This window comes from Zosterops lateralis (genome assembly GCF_965231275.1).
Source record: "Zosterops lateralis genome assembly, chromosome: 24".
Lineage (NCBI taxonomy): Eukaryota > Metazoa > Chordata > Aves > Passeriformes > Zosteropidae > Zosterops > Zosterops lateralis.
The window spans coordinates 3,320,484-3,343,408 of NC_139784.1; the positions used below are offsets into that span (position 1 = coordinate 3,320,484).

Sequence of the window (22,925 nt, forward strand, 5' to 3'; positions counted from 1 at the left end):
TTAGATGAAATCTGAGCTAGACACTGAGACAACTGGCCCAATCCATAAAGAGAGAATCCTTTTCCACAGAAAAACGCCTGGTCCTCACTTGGGCACTTTAACATCCGTTAAAGTCACTCAGATTGGCAAATTTGATAGTAAAAAGTCAAGGGTAAATGTCACAGGCTCTGAGGGATAAAAATTTAATGAGAAGCTGCTCCCAAATACATCATTTTCTTTCATTGTCTTCTAGGGGAAAAATGGTTACAGTTCCCTAACCTTTAGGAAATATTCACATTTCTTGACCACTTTCCTCAGAGTGTCCTTTGCATCTCTATTTTTCAGACTGTCGATGAGCAGTGGAGTCACAACTGTGTGAAAAACTGAGACTTTATTCAGTGCTTTAAGAGTCCTAGTTTTTGGTAGGACTTATTAAGCTTCCATAAAAAAATGTAGTGACAGTGAGGTGGAAAAAGCAGGTGAAAAAACAAGGAAAGGAGGAAAAGAACAAGGAAATATCCATTTCTGGGATATTCCCAAATTTCAGGGTCAGAAATGCTGCAATGACTGTTTTATTTCTACATTCCCTATTTGCAATGAATCAGTTCAAGAAGAAATTCATCACAAGCATCAAGAACTACATTTAATCATTGATCCATCATCACTGAGAGATTACAGAAGAAAGAAGACACTGTGACCATGGCCTGGTTGTACTGTTTAATTTCTTTCTAAGCAGTTCTTAAACATTCTCCAGACAATAATTTGTGAGAGAGATCATTGGTATTTTTCATTTTGCCTTATGCAAGTTTCGTAACAAAACAATTTCCTTGGGTTTGGAAAACATCACACAGAATTGCAGCAGGATGTTTTCACAACCATGTATTGCAACCACACAAGACCAATACAACCAGTAGAAAACTGTTATACACATTTTCTAGGAATTGTAGAGATTGATGAATGTTTCTGGATACCAAACTTTATAAAAATCTGAAATATCCAGGAAAAAAATTGAGGAAAATAAGGAATGCTATGACATGCCTCCCTTGGCAATATTTTTTTGAAACCCGTAGGGTTAGAGGGTATTGATACTCAGGCCAAGAGACACTGGCTATGATTTAGAAATCTTCAATCTTAAGAAGAAAGGAAAAGAGAGGAATTCTTTAGTGGGTGACCATTTCATCATCAAATGCCATTTCAGGTGGCACTGAGATAATTTTCTTCTTCGTAGCTGGAATTGTGCTGTGTTTTGGATTTAGTATAATAACAATTATATATATAATAAAATAAATAATAGTAATATATAATAATATAATATATTATTATATATTGTAAATACTAAATAATAAATAGAATATAATAATAATAATTAATAAAATCATAAAAACAATATTGATAAACATGGATAGTTTAGTGTTCACCTAAATCAAGTTTTCAGTTTGCCAGGCTCTGCCAATGAGCAGAGGAACAAGAAGCCAGGAGGGAGCAGGGCCAGGACAGCTGATCTGAACTGGCCAAAGGGATCTCCCACACCACAGAACAACATGCCCAGAGTATAAACTGGGCAGAGCTGGTTGGGAGGCACCAGTCACTGCTCAGGGATGGGCTGGGCATTGGTCAGGACAGGAATTGTGCTGTTCACCCCTTGATTCCTTTGGGTTTTATTCCTTCCTCTCTGTTTCATCATTATCATTGTTATAATTAGTATTATATTTTACTTTATTTCAATGATTAAACTGTTCTTATCACAAGCCCTATTTCATCTTTTTCTTCTTCTGCTCCCACTCCACCCTGGGGGAGGGAGTGAGTGCCTGTGTGGTGCTTAGTTCCCCCCAGCTGGGGTTAAAGCTACAACAAACTAAAAAATATAACAGGTACTGAGGGAAATAATGAGAAGAAATGTTTTTAATTATTTTATTTCAATGCAATGTTAGTCATTATAATTACATGTTTCTCTTCTTTTCCTCTCCCTTTTCTCTCCTGTCTCTTATCCTTATATATATATATAATTTTTTTTTTTCTTTTAGGGATTGGCAATCTGCTGTCTATTATTTGTTTAGGAAAATGGGATCTTCCAGGGACCTGGTGTCACTTGCTACATTAAATATTTTTGCACACACAAACAGCTTCTGTGCAGACACTCACACCTGGACACAGTGTCACACAGGGCCACACACAGTGACACTCACACAGTGCCACAGTCAGTGGGAACAGTCAGTGTCCAAAGGGCCAACACCATGAGGTTAAACAAGACCACTGGCCAAATTTGACAGGAAGCATCCCTTAAGTGGCCACAGGCTCTTCCCCTGGCATTACTGAGACTTAGAATTCAACCAAGCTCCAAGGAGAAGGTAATTCCATATGAAATCCTCTATGGGAGACAATGTCAGGCTGTAATTATACCCAGGGGAAAACACACAGGAATCACAGTTTCAGGGAGTATGGCAAACTCTGGGAAAAAAAAAAACTCTCATCCTTGCATAGGTTTATTATTTTAGCATCATCAGTGGCCTTGGATGCTCAGCCACACTCTCACTGTCCAGGAGATTGGAGCCATGTCCAGACTTGGAGTGAAGGACCACTAAAGCAAAAGTGGAAAGGACCATTCCAAGTTCTCCTGACTATCCACACAGCTGTAAAAATTACTGGTGATTTCTGGATTCACTATACACAGCCAAAGCCAGCCCCAAACCTGGAAATGCCTTTACAGCTAAGACTGAAACAAAATGTTCCATGAATTGTACTTGGGATCAAGGATTCTCCTATACTGAATTAGAGGGTGCACAAGGGATTTCATTGATGGGTATAGTGTGTATGGCAGTGATTGTAAACACAGCTTTGTGGAAGCTGAAGTCCTAAAAATGAAAATATCAATAAAAATTGTATTTCTGTACTTGCTTTGTAGCATGGTAGCTCAGTGTGTTCTCTGTAAGCTGTGAAGAACCCACACTAGAGCAGAGGAAAAGTGTGAGAGGAAAGAAGCAGCAGAGGGGAAACCCCACACACTGACCATAACCTCCCCACTGACCCTGAGTGCTGGGGACACTCTGGAGTAGTCTGGAATGAATGAATGAATGAACTTGAGCACAGAAAAGGGGGAAGTACAGGTGTTGAAGATTTAATTTTGTTTCTCACAATCAAAACTATTTTAGTTGGCAATAAATTACACTGGTTTTCCCCAAATCCAGTATGCTTCACTCCTGGTAGAAATTGGCAAACCATCTCTTTGTCTTTATCTCAATCTACAAGAATTTTTGTTTCTGTTTTTCCTTTTTTCTGCCTCTGCTCTGTCCCACTGTGGGGTGGAAGGTGTGAGTGGGAATTTGGTTATTCACTAAGGCTCACCCATCCCAGCAAGGGGGGAAAATGCTGAGGCAGAGCTGACACCAGGTAACAGAAGGCTAGAAAATCCTTTCTGTGCTGACATATTTTCGTTGCCAAGAGAAGGGTTTAACATCTAGAAAGCATAAACCATTTGAAATCAGCATCTTTAATTCACAATACAGACGTTACATCTGGGAAACAATTCAGATACTTGGATGTGTTACTCCACTGTTCACATCTGCCTCAGGGAGCCAGAAAACTTCAGAACTCTCTCCTTTAAAGCTTGCTTGACTTGCCTGTTCCTGAGTGAGTAGATGTATGGGTTGAGAGTCTGAGTCAGCACAGAGAAGAATAAGGAAAGAACTTTGTCAGAGTCCTGCCCACCTCGCTGCTCCGGACGGATGTACCTGTAAATGCACGTGCTGTAAAACACTGTCACCACAATGAGGTGAGCTGAGCAAGTGGAAAACGCCTTCCTCCTGCCTGCAGATGATGGTATGTGTAAGATGGTGACAATAATGCAGCCATAAGAAACAGCAGTTACTAACAAGGTGCCCGGGAGGATGATAATGAGTGTGATAAACAACAGCTCTTCGATGAAGCCTGTGTCTGTACAGGACAGCTCCAACAATGGGGAAGCATCACAGTAGAAGTGGTTCATGACATTGGGGCCACAAAATGGCAATTGCATGACCATAATGGTGGGAGGAGACATGGAGAGAAAACTCAGTGCCCAGCAGCCCAGGATCAGCTGCAGGCAAAGCCTGCTGTTCATGATGGCTGTGTAATGCAAAGGGTGGCAAATGGCAACGTAGCGGTCCAAGGACATCACTGCCATGTGGAAAAGTGTGCAGGCACCCAGGCAGTAGAAAAACAGCATCTGAAGGAAGCAACCAGGCAGGGAAATCGTCTTCCTCTCTGTCAGGAGGCTGTACAGGGTGCTGGGAAGGAATATGGAGGTGAAAGTGATTTCCAAAAGGGCAAAATTCCTGAGGAAGTAGTACATTGGGGTCTGGAGGAAGTTACTCGTGAGAGTGATGGTGATGACAGAAATATTTCCGAGCAGGATGAAGAAATAGGCAATGCCAAGGAACAGAAAGAGGGTGATCTCCATATGGCGGCTGCCAGCCAGTCCCAGGAGGACAAATTCCACTACAGTTGTGTGGTTCATTGAGACATCATTGCTGGCAGAAAAAGAAATGACCTGTTTTGGGAACTGTTGGAAAACAACGTGTCAGTTTGGCTTTGCTAACACTACAGGGCAATATCAGCAACAAACCTCTTGTAAAAGACTGAAGCAACCACAGTAACCACATATTAAAAATCCTGGTTAAATCCTGTAAAAGGAATCCCATTTGTAAGACTGAGTCCTCACTCCAGTCAAAACAATTCCTACAGTTCCCTCACAGCACACCTGAGAGAGGTGCAGAAGCTGTTATAGACCCTGGGTCTCTCTGGATGATCTGACAACTTCCACCCTCCAACAAAACAAAAAAAAAGCCAAATTCCCAGAGTGAGAACTTTGCCTGTGTCCAGAGACTTACCACAGAGAAAAGCAATCACACCACAGACTGACTCTGAAGCAGGTTAGATTGGTTCAAGTACACATTAATATTGTAAAAGAGAAAGTTACTGCAGTTAAAAGGAGACAGAGAAAGAGAGAGAGGTAGAGACCCTTCAGAGAAGAGGCCAGACAGAAAGACAGCAATGCTGCAAAGTAAAGGCTGTCTGGCCACCACTGACAGAAGGGAAAATGCACAGAGCACTGGCTGGATGCTGCAGAAAGCACCAGTGTGAGAGAGGGAATGGGAAAAACTGTGGGAAAATTGTCTCTTTACCCTCAGCTCCAGCTCCAGTGGATCAGCTCTGATGCTGATGGACATTCTTCCTTCTTCAGGGTGTCCAAGCTTCCCTCCATCTTACACCCCACCCCAAGCTCAGAGGAGTTCTCTGTCCTGTCTGTGGCACTGCTGCACAACACCACCATGCCATTATCTCCTGAAGGGAAACCTGAAAACTCTGTCTGATGCCCTTCAATCACAGTCTTTTCTTGCAGGCCTGCCATGTCCCATCTGTGGTTTTCCAACTGCATTCTCCCTCCTCTTCCTCCCATACACCAGCCCGTCTGGCCCTAAAGAGACCTGTCTTGTTTTGCACTCATGTTTCCCAGGTTTTGTCTATTATGTTATCTGGATACTTTCATCTGGTTTTAGATTCATTGCAGACTCATTTCAGATATTTCTGAATGACTGAAGTAAACAACAACACAATGAGTTTCCAGGAAAAACAAGCCCGTCTTATTTAGCTGATAACCCGTATCAAACAAGACACTCCAATTTCCCTCTTCAAATGCTCAACAAAAAGAGAGCCATGAGCTGGGATGCTACAACCCTTCTTAATGCACTATTCCCATCAAATATTTCCCCTTAGTGCCCTTTTCCCAGCAAAACACAGGAGTTTATTGGCATCATCTTATGGTTGTTTCTCAAAAAACACCAATACAAAACAACTTCCCTCTCACAAACCATACAAAATATAGGATGTATTTTTCAATACCACAGATGGACAGATATTATCTGGAAGTTGATAATGATCCTCTAAACCAAGAAACTCCCTCAGTAACAGCTGAAGGCTTTTACTTTAATTTGAAGACTAAAAGTTCAGTTTTCCAAGTCAATGTCCCTTTAAACTTTCCCAATTCTTCAGAATACAACACCTGAACTCTAAGAAATGCTCCAGGTAGTTACCAGTATATCCAAAGCAATCCAGGATGTTACAAAAAGTATTCTGAGTCTGATTCTGTTTCTCCTTAACTTAGTTTGACAATTGATTTTTGGCAGTAAAATTTCCTCTCTCTTCAGCTCCTTTATATAATAGTGGCAGTGTTTTACAGGCTTGTGTTTCCTCACTGTGTCAAACCTCAGGGACCAATTAGGTATCAAAATCTGAAAAAAACCACCTTGTGGGAAAACACTTGTGAAAGAACAGCAAGAGTATAATCAAACCACAGAGAAAATGAGATTGAGAAGGACTTCTAGAGGTCCAATCCTTGCTAAAAGCAAAGCTGGACAAGGTTGCTCATGACCTTCTCTCAGTAAATGTGGATATCTCCAAACACGGGGCTGTACCAACTTCCCTGTGGTGCCACGACTTTCCTTGTGTTTTCATTGTGAATATTTAGTTCCTTTTCTGCAGAAAAGATTTACTTTAAAGATTTACTCTTGTTCTGAGAGATCTGAGAGGTCTGGCTCTAACTCTCCCTTGGTGGACAGTTCAGGCAGATCCCTCCTCTTGACTTTGTCTTCTCTCTGCTTCTCCTCAGGTGTGATGTGCTCCAGTTCTCTGATAAACTCACTTGTCGTCCACTGGACTCACACCATTCTAATAATATCTTTGGGGTTTTTTGTTCTGTGCACCATTGTCCCAACACAACTGTGCCAAGCATAAAGGATTTAGTGCCTGGCCAGAACAACCTGTGGGTACAGCCCGGCGTGCAGTGACCCCTCAGTGTCCCAGAGGCACTGCTGGTGTGCTCAGCACATCCACCCCAGGAGGCACAGGGCTGTGCAGAGCTGCTCCAGCCTGCAGGAGGGGTTATCAATCCCATGTGCAGGACTAGGGAGGGAGCACAGCCCTCTGCATGTGGCACAGCTGCTCCCCAGCTGCTGAGGTTACTGCCAGAGGCTGAGGCCAAAGCGCCAGTGTCAGGCAGGGATCACACCATCAGTAAGGTTGGAAAAGACTCCCAAGATCATCAAGTCCAACCTTCAGCCAAACACCACCATGTCCTCTAAAGCATATTCCAACGTGCCACATCCACTCAGTTTTTGAACATTCCAGGGATGGTGACAAAGAGTATTAAATCACCCTTTGGTGTTGCTATTGTTGTTCTCTCTTCACTCTTAGAAATGAAGTGACTAAAGTGGATTCCTAAAGCAGAGACCTAAAGGGAGGAGGAAACACATCCTTGTAAGAACTTGTAAGCCAAGTTCATTTCTAAGTCAGTGAGAAGGAGTATCCCAGAACCTTACTTAAATTGGGACTCACTCATCTCAATCAGCTCACTTGTGGTTGTGGAGAGGAAGAAAGGATAGTCAATATTAAAACTCTCTGTTCTGCAGAATCAAAACTCCACATTTGACACTTAATACTTTCCCTCTGCCTGAGGGAAGCAATTCACAGGTTGGGTTTAATTCCTTCACTGCACACCAAGAACAAATCAACAAAATTACCAGTAACCATTAAATATAGGAAGAAAGAGGGACTCCAAGCTGCCACACGACTGAGAGATGGGACTTCGAAGAGGGGGTGCAAAAGTAATCCAAACACAGAGCCTTAAGTCAAAGCTTGAGCAGAAATAAGTTGGAGTTTGAGTTGAAGTTAAAGTTTATTGAAGTCTAAGCTTGAAGTCTAAGTTGAAGCTATTGAAGTCAGGATAGAAGGAATTGAAGTCAGGTATGATTCTCACAGTACAGTGTCATATACTTATTACAGCTCAAAATAGACCACAGCCCTAAACAGCCACAAGATTTTTCCCCACAAACTACAGACAGCCTGTTGTTCGCAGTATTTGACGGCTTTTACAAAATTACACAGTTTTAAAGACTGTGACAGTTACATATGCAGCTCTCTTCCTAGTTCCTTTTCATATCTGTGTTCTCTCTGCACCATGGCCTGTACCCAGACAAGGCTAAGATATCTGGATTCACAAGTTCCACCATGCCCCAGGAATGTAATGTAATGTTATGTTATGTTATGTTATGTTATGTTATGTTATGTTATGTTATGTTATGTTATGTTATGTTATGTTGTGTTATGAACAGATATCTGTTCTTCCACACCAAGCTACAGCCCATCTCTTTACTTGTAACATTTTCCTCTAGTTTGCTGATGTTTCTAGAGCTAATTATAAACCAATAGCAAATGATGTTTGGAAATGAGGAATTCTGATGTAGGAGTGGGAAGTCCATGGTGATATGTGATATGTGTTTCCAGCAGATTCATTCTGCCAGTTGTTAATCCATGGTCTGTACCAGGACTCATCACACTCAGCTCATTTATCCTCCTGTCTGCCGTGGTTCATTTGAGCTCGAGGTGGCTTCTCTCCCTCTATGACGCAGCTTAGCACATGGGCAGAGTCCTATAAGTGACATGTAAATGTATTAATCTCCGAGGGTCCAGCCTTTGCAGAGAAGTGGCTAAAATCAATTAGTGAGATGCCATGATTGAGTATGTCTTGAAAAACCAAAAAGGCCTTAATAAGGAAAGAAAATAATACAAACACAAAGGCAAGCCAAACACAGCATAGAGACAGGTCTTCTACTTGCTACAACACCTCACAAAGTGTGGAACTTCTTTGTTCTCTCTCTTTAGTACTTCATAGTGTAGGTGGGTTATTTGGCTCTTGGCCCAGTGAGATCAGCAACAGGCTTTGAGTTCCACTTTGCCAGCCCAATCTGTGCCTCTGGGCTGGCACTGAGCCAATTACTGTGAGAAAACCACAGAACTTTCTAGTTAAACTTCCTAAAATGTCTAAAGGTAAACTGAAACTCTTTCCCTGTTTGGAAACCCCTGCTGGGGATGTGGGGGATGCTTTACTACAGCTCTATTCTGCCTCTTTGCCCTACCATCATCCAGCCAATGCATGCAGTATATGGATGCAATTGTATTTTGACTTGCATTACTGGGCTTTAAGTTTTCACAGGTGTCTGCACTCACATTACAGCAGGCTGGGCAGGACTGCTACTTGTGAAAGTCAAAATCTCATTGGAGAAGTTCACACAGAACTGTCTCCCATAGGAAGAATCCCATGACATAACTGAAGAAACTCCTCTCCCTAAGTGAACCGAAAAAAGGTTTTCAGAATTGACAAACTGACAAAACCCCCATGTTTTGTTTCCCTGCACTGTCAGTAGGAAGGAAAAAAGGGCTGGGGGTTGGGAAGAAGGTGTTCTAAAGGTTTATTTTAGTTCTTGTTATCCTATTTTAATTATGTTAATAAAAATCTTTTTATACTTTTTAAGTTTTGAGCCTGTTTTGCCCCTAAAGTGTTTCTTCCCGATCTTTCCCTCAACTCATGAGCCCCTTTAGTTGCTCTTTCCCCCTCCTCTGCTCAACTATAGCAAAAGAAAATGAGTGAAGAATTTTTTTGGAGGTGCCTGGCATTCAGCCAACGTGAAACCACAACACTCAATGTACAAAAATGGTGAAAAAAATAGAATGGTGCAAGATAATCAGTGCTGATTAACAGTTAGAAACCTTAACAATTTATTCATCCACTGCAAAAACTTCTCTGGAGATGAGAGCTGAGGAGTTTCGATACGAAACTCAAACTTCATAGGAATTTGTCACTTCTTGCAGTTTTATCTGCTGCTGGTGCTGCGACTCAGTGAGAGTGAGATCTCACATCACAGATCTCCAGCAGCCGCCATTGTGAGGAATACTGGGACTGTGAATTCTGGAAGGGCTGTGCTCTCACCTCAGGCTTTGGAGCGGCTGGCATTGTCCTGGGTTGTAGCATAGGATGTGCACAAAGTATTTATTCTATCACCATCTTCATGAACTGTTGAAACCAGGTGGGGCAGTGTCTTCCCAGGCCCCCTTCCTTTGGGCTGTCTTCTGCTAATGGCCCATCAATGCCTTGCCCATGACCCACAGGTAACTCCCTCCAGGAGTTATCTCTGTTTAATGGGCCATCAAGGACCCACTTCACACTCCTCATCCCATTGTGAGATGCTCTGCCCAGGGGGAGGAGCCAAGCATTCTCACTTGGATATAATCTGGGATTTGGGACAGTACAAGGAGCCTTTCCCCACTGGATTCCCAGAGGACCAGAGCTACCAGACCTTTCTACAGAATCACTGCTCATTCACCTTTCAACAGCACAATATAGCCCGTACATAAGTCCAGTGGAGAATGGAGACTGACAGTGGATTACCATGCTCTGAATGAAGTCACGCCACCACTGAGTGCTGCTGTACCAGACATGTTAGAGCTTCAATATAAGCTGGAGTCCAAGGCAGCAAAGTGGTATGTGACCATTGACATTGCCAATGCCTTCTTCTCCATTCCTTTGGCAGCAGAGTGCAGGCCCCAGTTTGCTTTCACCTGGAGGGGCATGCAGTACACCTGGAACCGACTACCCCAGGGGTGGAAACACAGCCCCACCATCTGCCATGGGCTGATCCAGGCTGCACTGGAGAAGGGTGAGGCTCTGGAACACCGGCAGTACCTCGATGACATCATCGTATGGGGGAACACCCCAGGGGAGGTCTTTGAGAAAGGAGAGAAGATTATCCAAATTCTGTTGAAAGCTGGTTTTGCCATTAAAGAAAGTAAAGTTAAAGGACCAGCTCAAGAAATGCAATTCCTGGGAGTCAAGTGACAAGACTGACATTGCCAAATCCCCACAGAGATAATCAACAAGACCATTGCCATGTCCCCACCTACCAACAAGAAGGAAACACAAGCTTTCCTAGGTATAATAGGCTTTTGGAGGATGCACATTCCTGAGTACAGTCAGATCGTGAGCCCTCTCTACCTGGTTACCCACAAGAAGAACGATTTCCACTGGGGCCCTGAACAGCAACAAGCCTTTGTTCAGATCAAGCAACAGATTGCTCACACAGTAGCCCTTGGGCCAGTCAAGACGGGACCAGATGTGAAGAATGTGCTTTACTCCGCAGCCAGGAACAATGGTCTGTCCTAGAGCCTGTGGCAGAAGGTGCCTCGGGAGACTCGAGGCCGACCATTGAGATTCTGAAGCCGAAGTTACAGAGGCTCCGAAGCCAACTACACTCCCGCAGAGAAGGAGATCTTGGCTGCCTGTGAAGGAGTTCAACCCCTCTCAGAAGTGATTGGCACTGAAACACAGCTGCTTTTGGCACCCTGAGTACCGGTGCTGGGGTGGATGTTTAAGGGAAAGGTTCCTTCCATGCATCAGGCCACTGACACCACATGGAGCAAATGGATTGCTCTCATTCCACAGCGCGCCTGTATTGGAAAGCCAAATCGCCCTGGGATTCTGGAAGTTGTAACGAACTGGCCAGAAGGTGAGAATTTTGGATTATCTGAAGAAGAAGAAGAAAAGCAAGTAACACGTGCAGAGGAAGCCCCACCATATAATGAGCTACCTGAGATTGAAAGACAATAAGCTCTCTCACTGATGGCTCCTGCCGAATTGTAGGCGCTAATCAGAAATGGAAAGCTGCAGTTTGGAGCCCCACATGACAAGTTGCACAGGCTGCCGAGGAACAAGGTGGATCAAGCCAGGTTGCAGAGCTTAAAGCTGTCCAGCTGGCTTTGGATATTGCTGAATGAGACAAGTGGCCGAGGCTCTATCTCTACACTGACTCATGGATGGCAGCTAATGCTCTGTGGGGATGGCTGAATCGCTGGAAAAAGGCCAACTGGCAGTGCAGAAGAAAACCCATCTGGGCCGCTGACATTTGGCAGGACATCGCCGCCCGAGTAGAGAGACTGACTGTGAAGGTTCGACACGTGGACGCGCACGTACCCAAGAGCTGGGCTAATGAGGAGCATCACAACAACGAGCAGGTGGACAGAGCTGCCAAGGTGAAAGTATCACAGGTGGATCTGGACTGGCAGCACAAGGGAGAACTGTTCCTAGCTCGTTGGGCCCATGATGCCTCTGGTCACCACCAAGGAGGAGATGCGACATACCGATGGGCCCATGACCGAGGGATGGACCTTCCTATGGACAGCACCTCCCAGGTCATCCACAACTGTGAGACCTGCGCTGCAACCAAACAGGCCAAGAGAGTGAAGCCTCTGTGGTATGGTGGATGATGGCTGAAGCGCAGGTATGGGGAAGCCTGGCAAATTGACTACATCACCCTTCCCCAAACCCGCCAAGGAAAGCGCTACATGCTGACCATGGTGGAAGCCACCACTGGATGCCTGGAAACCTACCCTGTGCCTCATGCCACTGCCTGGAACACCATCCTGGGCCTTGAAAAGCAAGTCCTGTGGAGACACGGCACCCCTGAGAGAATTGAGTCAGACAATGGGACCCATTTCAAGAACAGCCTTACAAACACCTGGGCTAGAGAACATGGCATTGAATGGATATATCACGCTCCTTATCATGCACCAGCTGCTGGGAAAGTTGAACGGTGCAATGGACTACTAAAGACTGCCCTGAAGGCACTTGGCAGGGGGACCTTCAAGAATTGGGAAATAAACTTTCTCTGTTACCTGTTGTAGAGTGTGGTGGCAGAAGAAGAAAGGAAAAAACCTCTAAATTATGAGGTCTCCAGAAAAGTTTTCAACTCTGAGCACTGTGCAATGGAGCAGAAGAGAGGCTTTTCTACAGCCCTTTATACTATTTACATGTATTTATAAAGTCCACTGAGACTGGCTGGTGCTGATTGGAGCAATAAGGAACAGGTGTTGGATAAATATGATGCATATGCATGAGTTGACTCACAGCCACCGCTAGTTTGACATAACTTGGAGAGCATTTCTGTATAAACACAGATATCCTACAGAAATACAGGGTGTTGTAGTTTTGGTTTCATTTCCTGGCCAATGCACCATTTATGTGGTGGTTTCATGTTTGCCTAATTTTGTCTGCCAAGTGGGAGATAAGATTTTGGGAGAAAAAGGCAAAACAGGCTCAACTTAAAAGTAAACAGTTTATTAACACACAGTAAGGGGAAAAAAAAAGAGAAAAGAAAAGAAAAGAAAAGAAAAGAAAAGAAAAGAAAAGAAAAGAAAAGAAAAGAAAAGAAAAGAAAAGAAAAGAAAAGAAAAGAAAAGAAAAGAAAAGAAAAGAAAAGAAAAGAAAAGAAAAGAAAAGAAAAGAAAAGAAAAGAGAAAAAAAAAAGCTTTCAAAACCCTTCTCCTCCCCCCACAAGTCTTCACTTTCCTACAAACAACATAGAGACAAAACTGTGGGCACTATTTTGCAGCACACACAGAGGACAGCAGGCAGCAGCAGGTCAGACATGGAAAGCTTCTTTATTTTCTGACTTGATTAACATATATACACTTGGTACAAAAACTAAAAATCAGCTGAAGAAAGTTGCAATTTCATTGACGTCATTGGTCCCCATTACTATCAATCAAGCTCCTCCTCCCAGAGGAGAACTAGGAAAACACATAGATAAATTCTAAAAATACATATAGATTACATGAAGCAGTGTGAGAATCATGCTGCACAGATTCAAACACTTGAAAGAAAGAAAATTCAAGGCAAAACAAAATCTGTGACATTCAGTCACTTTCACCATTGAAATATAGTCTTTCATTAATTCTTCAGGAGAGCAATCTCCTCTTTACCAGGATTTTCAAAAGCTTCAGGAATGAGGGAAAAAACTCATAGAGATCTCAGAGCAGCCCGGCTGATGAAAGAATCCTTGTCCCCCAGCCCTCGGTCTCATCCAGAATGGGCCCAGCTCAGAGCAGCTGCAGGCTCCCCTGCCCTGCTGGGGAAAGGGCCCAGGCCCACGGCCAGGCCTGGGGCCAGCTCCCCCCGATAGGGGAGCAACAGGGTGTTTCCAGCTGGTAAAAATCCGATGTGGGCCGGGATGGGGGCACATCATCCCCTGCCTCAGCCTGGGAGTCACCGGGCAGGCCGGGCTGTCCCGGCCCCTCCAAAGGACAGACACAGAACTGCCTTCACCTCCTGGGAAGGTGGAAGAAAGAGGGACAGCCCAGGCTTCCTTCTAGATGTTAACGCAGAATGACCCACGGGTGTATCCCTGGATGCAATTGGCTAATTTTGCTCTCAATTCAAGGGAAATCACCAATTGCATCTCACCAAGGGTGCTAAACCAGCACAAAGCGGCTGCAGAGGTCAGAGCCCAGCTCCCTCAGCCTGAGCTGGAATGGCTCCAGAGCAGCCCTGAGCACAGGAGCCTGCTTTGTGCTGCTGTTCCATGGCCCCGCGTTATCCCCTGGGGGTTTGTCACACCGTGGAGGGCTTGTTGTGCCCCTGTCCCTCTTGCCCAGAGAGGGCTGGTGCTTTCTGCGCTGCACAGAGCGGCCGCGGCGGTCACAGCCCCACCGTGGGCGTCTTCTCTGCTCTCTCCCCCTCAGCTGGGATTGCTTCTGAGTGTCCCTGAGCACTGGAGCCTGCCTCAAGACTGGCACAGCGTCAACATCGGTGGTTTGGTTACCAGGTGGAGGACTTGTAGTCTGCCTCCTCCTCTTCCTCAGTGAGGACTGGTGCTCAGTGTGCTGCACAAAGCGGCTGTGGAGGTCGTAGCCGCCCAGCACAGATCCCCTCGTCTCTCTGTGCCACAGCAGGCTTTGCTCCTCAGCAGCCCTGGGGGCACCAGCACACTGCAAGATCCTGCTGGAAGCTCCTGAAGCTGCCCCATCCCCAGGAGCGTGGTCACAGCTGAGAAGGTCCCTTCTCCTCTCTGCAGGCTGCTCACAGTCCGCCCTGTCCACAGAGCAGCTGCTGCCGTCCTTGCCCCACAGCGGGGATCTGCTGCAGGCCTGCTCCCTGCCAGCCTCTTCCACAGCCACCACCATGTCCTGCAAAGAGAGCACTGGAGAGTTCCTGCCCTTCCCTCCTCACAGGGCTACAGTCAGTGGGGAGCACCCAGAGGTTCTGGGAGGGGACATTTCAGAGCCTCCCAAAGGCTCTTCTGGAGGGCTGCCAAGGCCAAAGGGCCAAAAACCCACACATGGGATGGATCCAGTGGGATGCTTGGAGAGGAAGCAGCATTGTGCCTGTGAAGAATGCTGCACGGTGGCAGGGGGAAAAGGAGAAATGCTGAGATCCTTGAAGGAAATCCACTGCTCCTCTGGTGCCCTGGCCCTCCTTCCCAGAGTTACCTGTGTCCTGCCCGGCAGCCCCTGGGGGCCAATAAAGCCACCTGCTTGCTGCTGGCTGCCCTGTGGCTGAGGAAGGAAGGGGCATATGGTGGTGCCAGCCAGGAAGAAGCCTTTTCTACAATCTTGAGATCAGAGCACCTGGGGAAAAAAAGGGTGATCTCAGTTTAGGGCTGTTGTTGCAGCCTCCTCTGGGCTTCACTCATTTTCTTGGAGATGTTTCTATGACAGAGAGAAGACTTAACCAAGGCCACTACTGGAAAGTTCAGCCAGAGTCTTCCCACCCAGTCTGCTCCCGTCACAGCAAAACCTCATCTTCATACCTTCTACAGCCTCCATTTCAAAAATTCACCCACTTGCTTGGGTTGGAAGGGGTCTAAAAGCTCATTTTCTTCCACCCCCCTGACATGAGCAGGAATACCTTACAATGGACCAGGTTTCTCCAAGCCCTGTCCAACCTGGTCCTGAACACTTCCAGGGATGGGGCACCCACAGCTTCTTTGGGCAGCCTCTTCCATTGTCTCACCACGCTCACACTGAAGCATTTCTTCCTAAGATCTGATGGAAACCTGTCCTGGCTCAGATGAAAACTGATACCCTTCATCCTGTCCAAGCCTCCCTGATGAAGAGTTCCTCCCCATCTTTCCTGGCAGGCCCCTTCAAGTTCTCTCACTCTTCTCTACACAAGTCCAGCATCAGAGAGCAGACAAGTTACATCAGGGCAGCAGCATGAAGGACAGACAGGGCTAGTAGAGGTTTCACAGCACTGAATGATGCAGGGAGTGATTGCATTTGGTGAGAAAAACACTCTGGAGTAGGAGAAGCAAAACAATGAACAGGGAAAAGGAAATGCCTTCTGAACACATCTGAATCCTGGTCATTCCAGCTGCTGCTGAGACCTTTCAGGTTAACAATCAGCCATCAGCTGCTGAGGATGCAGAGTTCACAGCCTTAGACATGTAAGACAGGAGATGCCTTTGTCTGAAGAAGTCTTTGGATCACTTTCTATGGTATATGCCCTGTGCTAATGTTAGCAGATTATTCCAGCTGTGGCAGAAGATCATCTGCATTTAAAATACAATTTTTAATCTGCAGTGTAAGCTCACAGTAGGAATCATTGGCCCAAAAGCATTCTTAATGTAAGAAAACAATGGAAATTCTTCTATCAAAATTTGGAGCCACTGGGTGGCAAAATTGTGTCAACGGTGCAGACAGCCTGGGTGTTCACCCTGTCCTTGCTCAGGCCCAGGAGGATCAACTACTTCTTCTCTGACATTCCCTGGCCCATCCTGCTCTCCTGCATGGACACCTCACTGTACCAGAGTGTAGTGGTTTCATGTTCTCCAAATTCTGTTTGCTAAATTTAGTGTAGTGGTCTTGGTGTTTACTCTCTTTTTCTCCTGTGATGAAGGATTAGCAGAGTCAAAGCAGGCTCAAGCTTAAACAACAAACAAATAGATTTATTAGCACACACCGGAAGAAGGAAAAATGAAAATCAAAGTGAAAACTTTCAAAACACCCCTCCTCATCACTAACAATTCTATTTCTCACATGCAGCATGAAAAGACAAAACTTGTAAATTTCAGTCAGTTTTACCATTTTATAATGGGGAATAAAGATTTTGATAAAGTCTTTCATCAGTTCTTTGGGGAGAGGAGTCTCTCTTCGAGTCCTATGGAGACATCGCCAGAAGAGGAACAATCCTCTGGCAGCTTCCATGCCACAAATCTGCAGCAGCCTGAAAGGAACTTCTGCAAATTGTGAAATCCTACCCATTAGCAGCGTTCCCAACACTGCATATGGGCCATATCTGCCTATTCTGGGTACTGTTTTAGGATGCCTCTTCTAGTACGAAAAAAGATTCTCTTCTTCTATCTTCAAAATCATCTTCATCTCAAACCCTAAAAATCTCCTTTTCCTTAGGAGCAAAGAGCTTCATATCACATTTAATTAGAACCTTGCGTCCTCCCCAACAGCATTCATCTGTTACAGGAAAAAGAGACCATTCGCCATAGTTTACTAGAGATGTCCAGCCAAATTAGGCCACTCCTTTTGCTCAAAATACGCTTTTCACTCTCTCTTCACTGACTTCAATTTCATGCTGTGTATTTTTGTAGTTCAGTCACTTTGTCTGTTCGCACTCTGGGAAGGTCCAGGGCTCTGGACATTCCATCAGCTGGCAGGAAAGAGATCAAACCTGCCCAGGACTGTGGTGGTTCTGTGACCTCTGCCAGGGGCAGCTACAAAGATCTCAAAGCCTGTGGGGGAGGCTGGTGGATGCCTTCTTTTCCACCCTTGAGCTCATGGCCTGGGCTCGTTTTGAGCTCCTTCCTGGAGCCCGGGGAAGAAGGATCCCATCCTCAGCCAGGCCAGCAGCGCCGGCAGCCAAGGCCAGGGCACGGCCCAGCCACAGCCTGGTCCCCTCTGCCATGGTCCTGCCACGAGGCCAAAACTGCCGAGCTGCAGCACCAGAGCCAGGGGAAAAGGCATTCAGCCGCCCTGGGCCGCTCCTCTGAGGGCAGCAGCTCTGGAGGCCCGGCCGGGCCCGGCCACCCTGGGACAGCAGGGCCTGCACTGGCTCCTCCTGCCCACAGTGTTCCCTGGTGCCCCTGGGGAAGGAAGAGGATGACACAAACACCATCTCAGCTTTATATGTGATAAAAATGAAATTTAAAATGTTTATCCTATAATGTAACAGTGAAAAGCCACCTCCGTGGCTTTCCTTCCTCCCAGACCACCTTAAAAACAAAGAACCTGTTCCCGTCAAAAAAACTCTCAAGCACCGCGCCCCCCCCACCCCAGGTCGGAGACGGGGCGAGGGAGCCGCAGCGGAGCCGCCGGCTCTGCCACCGACGGAGAGAAAAGAAAGAGCCGGCCGCCCCGTCCCCCCCCGGGTTCGCCGCGGAAAAGCCCCTCCCCAGCCCCGTCCGCAGCCGGGAGCCGGCGGGGGAAAACCCAAAGTCTGCGAAGCCTCCCGCCCCGGCCATCCAGCCGCCATGCAGCCCGCCCGCGGTCAGCCGCCGCCGGTTCGGCGTGGAGAAACCCCAGCCGCGCCCCCCCGGTTCGCCGTGGAGAAGCCTCTCCCCAGCCCCAGCCGTTCCCCGTGCCGGAGCCGAAAAGAGCCCCGGCCGCCCCGGCCGCCCGCAGCCGCCGCAGCCAGATGGCGCGTCCCCGAGCCGGCCGGACCGCTGCCCCGTTTCAAGAGAAAAAAAAACCCACGCACGCCACGTTCCACCTCCCACCGCACAAGCCCCGGCCCAAACCCCGGCAAACGGTGCCGCCGCTGTGAAGCGGCATGAGACCCCGAGACGCCATTGTTGCGGCAGAACTACCACGTGGCCGCAAGAGCTTCAAGCGCCCGCCCCGGCTGATCCCGCATGCAAATGAGGGACTCCAAGAGCGTCTCGGGATGAAATTTAACATCAAAAAACCCTTATCAAATAAAAACCAAGTAAAATTAAAACGGATAAGAACTAATGCTCAGCCGTGTGGACCCTGGGGAATCAGAAGAGCTAATTTCTCCGGTGTTGCTTACTAGCCGTAAGTTAAAAAGACCAAACCAGAGATGAGACCACAGGAGAAAACAAAGAACTGTCAGGACTCTGGGGTTGCTCCAGCGAGGGCCAGTCCTCCAGCTCTGTTGAATTGCCTGCAGCAGAGCTGATAAGACCCTCCTCCTCCATGGCGACCACGGGCAGCCAAAAACCCCTCGAGCAAATATTGAAAGAGCTGATCAATAAAGGCGTTGATGGAGATTAATATTTTCTCCGCCCATTTTTATTCTTAACATATGGGCATTACCAAAAATCACATTCCATTTCCTCAGTGGTCAAACTACATGCTGATAGGAATGAACAGCCCCTGATAGGTGCCTGTCCTTTCCAAACAATTCTAAGGATCCTGACAGGGCAATATTCCATATTCCTCTTTAACTAAAAACAAAACTGTGTTTAACCCATAACACATCATCACGCCACAAGGGCGTCTCCTGGCCCACTCAGGTCTGTTCAGCTGATCCAGAGGGAGAAAAGTTCCAATTCAACCCACAGGCATTTTACAGGTGTGAAGAAAATGCTTCATCTGAGGTTCAAGGACATTGAAAAGAGACTCGGGACTGGCTGGTCTTTAGTGTGGCTAAGCATCCTAAGAGGGTTTCAAGATGATACAAGAAACCCACATCATCTCCCCTTGCCTGTGGAAATGCCTGAAGGGCTGGATAAATGTTCTGTACAGGCTGCTGGATCAACCTGCTGGCTTGACTGCAAGAGGCTGCTGGAGACAACGGGAGCATTTGCAGTATTTGGGGACAGACCTGTACTGCATGTCCCACCTACAGCCTGGCTCAGGTTCTCCCAGAGACTGTCATCTCCTCATTCTCTCACTCAGGGTTTGCACTCAGTTCCCAAGAAAGCTGCAGACACAAGCAAGTTTGGACATGCTTTTATTGGTGGCCAGAAAGCAGAGCTGAAGCAGCAATGGGAGAAGGGGAACAATGGGAAGCTGTTGGTACTTGGAAGCTTCGTTTTCACCTTGCCACAGAGACTCTCCTCAGTGCCAACGCTGTGCCTGCACCACGGGGCTTCTCTGACTCCACTTCAGCTGCCCCTGGGAGCTTCTGAGCACCAAGAGGTGTTTGATGCATTGTGGAGAAGGGGCACTGCGCATTTTAGTCAGAGGATGGAGAGCCAGGCAGCTCTTGGAGTGCAAACCTCCTCAGCTGCTCACGTATCCAGGGCTCAAAATAGGAGATTCTGGTAAACACCTCAGGGTAGACGTAGCCATAAGGTCCATAAGAAACAATGCCATGAGCCTTTTGATTGCAGATCAATGGGCCACCAGAATCACCCTGTGTCAGGAAAGGTGTGACAGAGGGGTCAGACATGCCACAGCACAGCTCTCCCTGCCTTAAAGAATAAGTTTCCTCTTCCCTCCCTCCATGTGAAGAACCTCTTCTTCCACCACCTCCCTCCCTCCAGACCCAGCTCTGCAGGGTTTGTAGCTGCCTCACTCCTCCTCTAAGCCTACCCATGAAACACCTCAGGCTTGCAGGCTCTTTGAAATTCAAAAGCTCAAAAAGAACTTTAGACATGGGGAAATATCTAAGCCATTCTAGCAAGGATATCACAAAGAATTTACACTCTGAAGCACTGGCAAGGCTGGGTAAAAGAAGGAAAGTAATAAAGCAAATGATGCTGATAGCCAGGAAAATGCACCCCAATTCAGGGAGCACATCAGCTTCAGAGCTTCTGTGAAAGCCCTCAGCTCATCTTTCTGAAGGTCCTGCTTCATTCTGGTGTCCTTTTACTTTCACCTGAGAACCAAGCTCACTGTCCAGCCCCAACCTCCTCCCAAGCCTGCAGCCCAAAACAGCACTTACCTTGTAAACTCCTTTTCTACCATAGTCATCACCAACACAGATCATGGACTGAGGCTGGTAGTTTGTGAATACGTGCTGACAGATTATCTCCTTTTGCACCTTCATTTGCACTTCCCTCACCACATTAGTCGTATGCCCTATCACAGATGTCCAGCCCCATCCAGCCACCTCACATTCAGCTCCTGCTCTCACATGTTCGTTGCTCATTGGAATGCAGATAGTTTGCACATCCTCATTGATCCGGGCCTTTGGCTCCAGCTGTTCAGGCAGAGAAAACAAGGGGTTAGAGCCAGCAAAGGATTAGGAACAAGTTCAAAGGTTTGGGGAGGTGAGCAGGGGGAGATGTGTTGGGCCCTACCTTCAGCAGCGCAATGTCATTTGTGAAGGTATCACGGGAATATTCGGGGTGGATCACCCAGTGTCTGACATGGATCCTCTGCTGGCTCTGTTCTTTATAACCGACATTGTGGGCTCCCAGAATCACAGTGATCCTCAATTTCCTGCCAGGAAACAACAACAGCTGCATTGGGCACAGGAACAGCCCCCAGTGCAGGTGGCTGGAGGGAGATGCTGGTGGGATAAACCTCCCCAGAGAGGAGCTCTCAGCAATTTGCCCTCTCTAACCTGGCTTCCCTCCACAATCCAGCTGAGGATCCCTCACCCCACACTGACACAGGTGGCAGCTGCCCCATTCTGCAGACCAAGGGAAGCAGGGAAGGGGGAACACTGGACCCTCTTCTCCAGCAGTAGCTCAAAGCCATGGTAGGAGCCATCACCCTGGAGAGCACTGTGAGCATTCCTGTCCCCAAGGAACAGGGGACAGCCCCTGGCAGGCAATTCCTGCAGCTGACAGAGGATAGCCCAGCTCCAGAGATCCCTGCTCTGCCTGAGAAGACACGGGGCACTGTTTCAGCCCAGACCAGGGCTGAGGTCCTTGGGGATTATGTGAGACTGGGAAAAATCACCTGTACAAGAAAGACACGCTCTTACCCTTTCATATCCACACAGTGAGCTGCTGAGAGCACTGCATCTGGGCGAATCAGGAACCCTCCACAGGAACTTTGTATTGAGCCATTCTGAACATGTAAATAAGCCATGTAGGGTCTGGAGTGGGGCTTAACTTCCCGTCCACCAATGATCCTTGCTGGAAGAGAGATGGGAAATGTTAATATGACACATGCTGCTATCTCCTGTCAAGTCTGGGGCTGCATGAAGCAAGAGGGTCACCCTCTAATGTCCTGTGCCAGTGATACCAAAAACCCTCCTGCCTGGGGCCATCCAAAGCACTGCTGGTGCACAGTGGAGAGAAAGACAAGCAGCACTGTCTGGGGGGACTGACCACACCTGGCTGTGGGTGACTGAAATGCCCTCTGAGGGCACAGCTCTAGTGCCTGTAATGCCTCACTGGTTTCAGGCAAAGTCTGAGCTGAGAAAGGAGAGGAGAGAGGAAAGTAGGAGAGTAGAGATAGGAGAGAAGGTGAGGCAGGAACCTTGCCCGAGATTGACTACTCAGTGTCCATCTGTGCCCTTGCATGTTCTTGGCCAAGTCCCATCTCTGTGTACTCACCAGCCCCAGTCCAGGGCACAAGGACAAAAGCACTTGTGAGCAGAAGGAGAAGCAGCATCTTCTACCACTGTCCTGATGAGCCAAACCAAGTTGCTATGGCCAGGCAGGAGACAGGTACAGAATGGCAACCTCATATATATATATATTGCGTGGAGCTGAAACAGGAAACCTCAGCCTGCCTGGAACAGTGTGATTTCGCTGCTTTTGTTCTCACTGCCCCTGACTGTGGCTTCGCCAGTGATTCATGACACATTCTCTGTGTTTTTATCTCAAAATCTTCTCAGAAAGATGGAGAGATCTGGGCTTGTTCGCAGTGCACAGGGAGAGGAATGGGGTATGTGTTAAGTGCACCTTAATCAGAGACCTTTGGAGAGAGATCCTAGGACCCTGCATGTGGGCTGGTTCCATCTGGATTTTTGTTTGTTGCTTTGTGTTGGGGGTTTTTTTGGTGGTTTTTTTTGTTTGTTTGTTTAGTTGGTTGGTTTTTTATTTGGGTTTATGTTTTTTGTTTTGTTTTTTTGGTTTTGTTTTTTTTTTTTGTTCCCCCCACCCCTGTTGTCTGACAGGAATGGGGAGAACTGGCCAGGGCCAGGCAAAGATGCTGGTTCTTATCAGAGGGGCTGACTGCCATCAGAGATGTCCCAGGGAAATCAGACATCACCAATCAGAGCAGCATGGGGACAAGGCCAGTGGCAGCCTCCCAGCCTCAGGCACTGGTGTTGTAGATGATGTGACCAGTCCATGGGGAGGAGAAAGTCTGAGGTGCAGCTGGGGAGTCAGACTGTGGGCCCAGGTCCAGATCAGCAGGTGCCCTGGGCAGGTGCAGGCCTGGCTGAGACACAGCTGGAGCTCAGGTGAGGACCAGGCTCAGAGTGT

At 47.2% G+C, this 22,925-nt stretch overlaps 1 protein-coding gene and 1 long non-coding RNA gene across 2 annotated transcripts; both read right to left on the reverse strand.

The window, feature by feature from the left end:
• Positions 1-3,532: 3,532 nt before the first annotated feature.
• Positions 3,533-4,471, reverse strand: LOC310918692 (olfactory receptor 6E1-like; the record flags this gene model as incomplete). Its single annotated transcript, XM_083877637.1, has 1 exon — positions 3,533-4,471. The coding sequence occupies one exon, from the start codon at positions 4,469-4,471 to the stop codon at positions 3,533-3,535; it is 939 nt and encodes a 312-aa protein (XP_083733763.1).
• Positions 4,472-20,881: 16,410 nt separating this feature from the next.
• LOC310918699 lies at positions 20,882-22,163 on the reverse strand. Its single transcript, XR_014591726.1, has 3 exons — positions 22,050-22,163; positions 21,473-21,626; positions 20,882-20,982 (listed from the first exon to the last, which is right to left on the reverse strand). It is a non-coding gene; the product is annotated as an uncharacterized lncRNA (long non-coding RNA).
• Between the last annotated feature and the right edge of the window lie 762 nt (positions 22,164-22,925).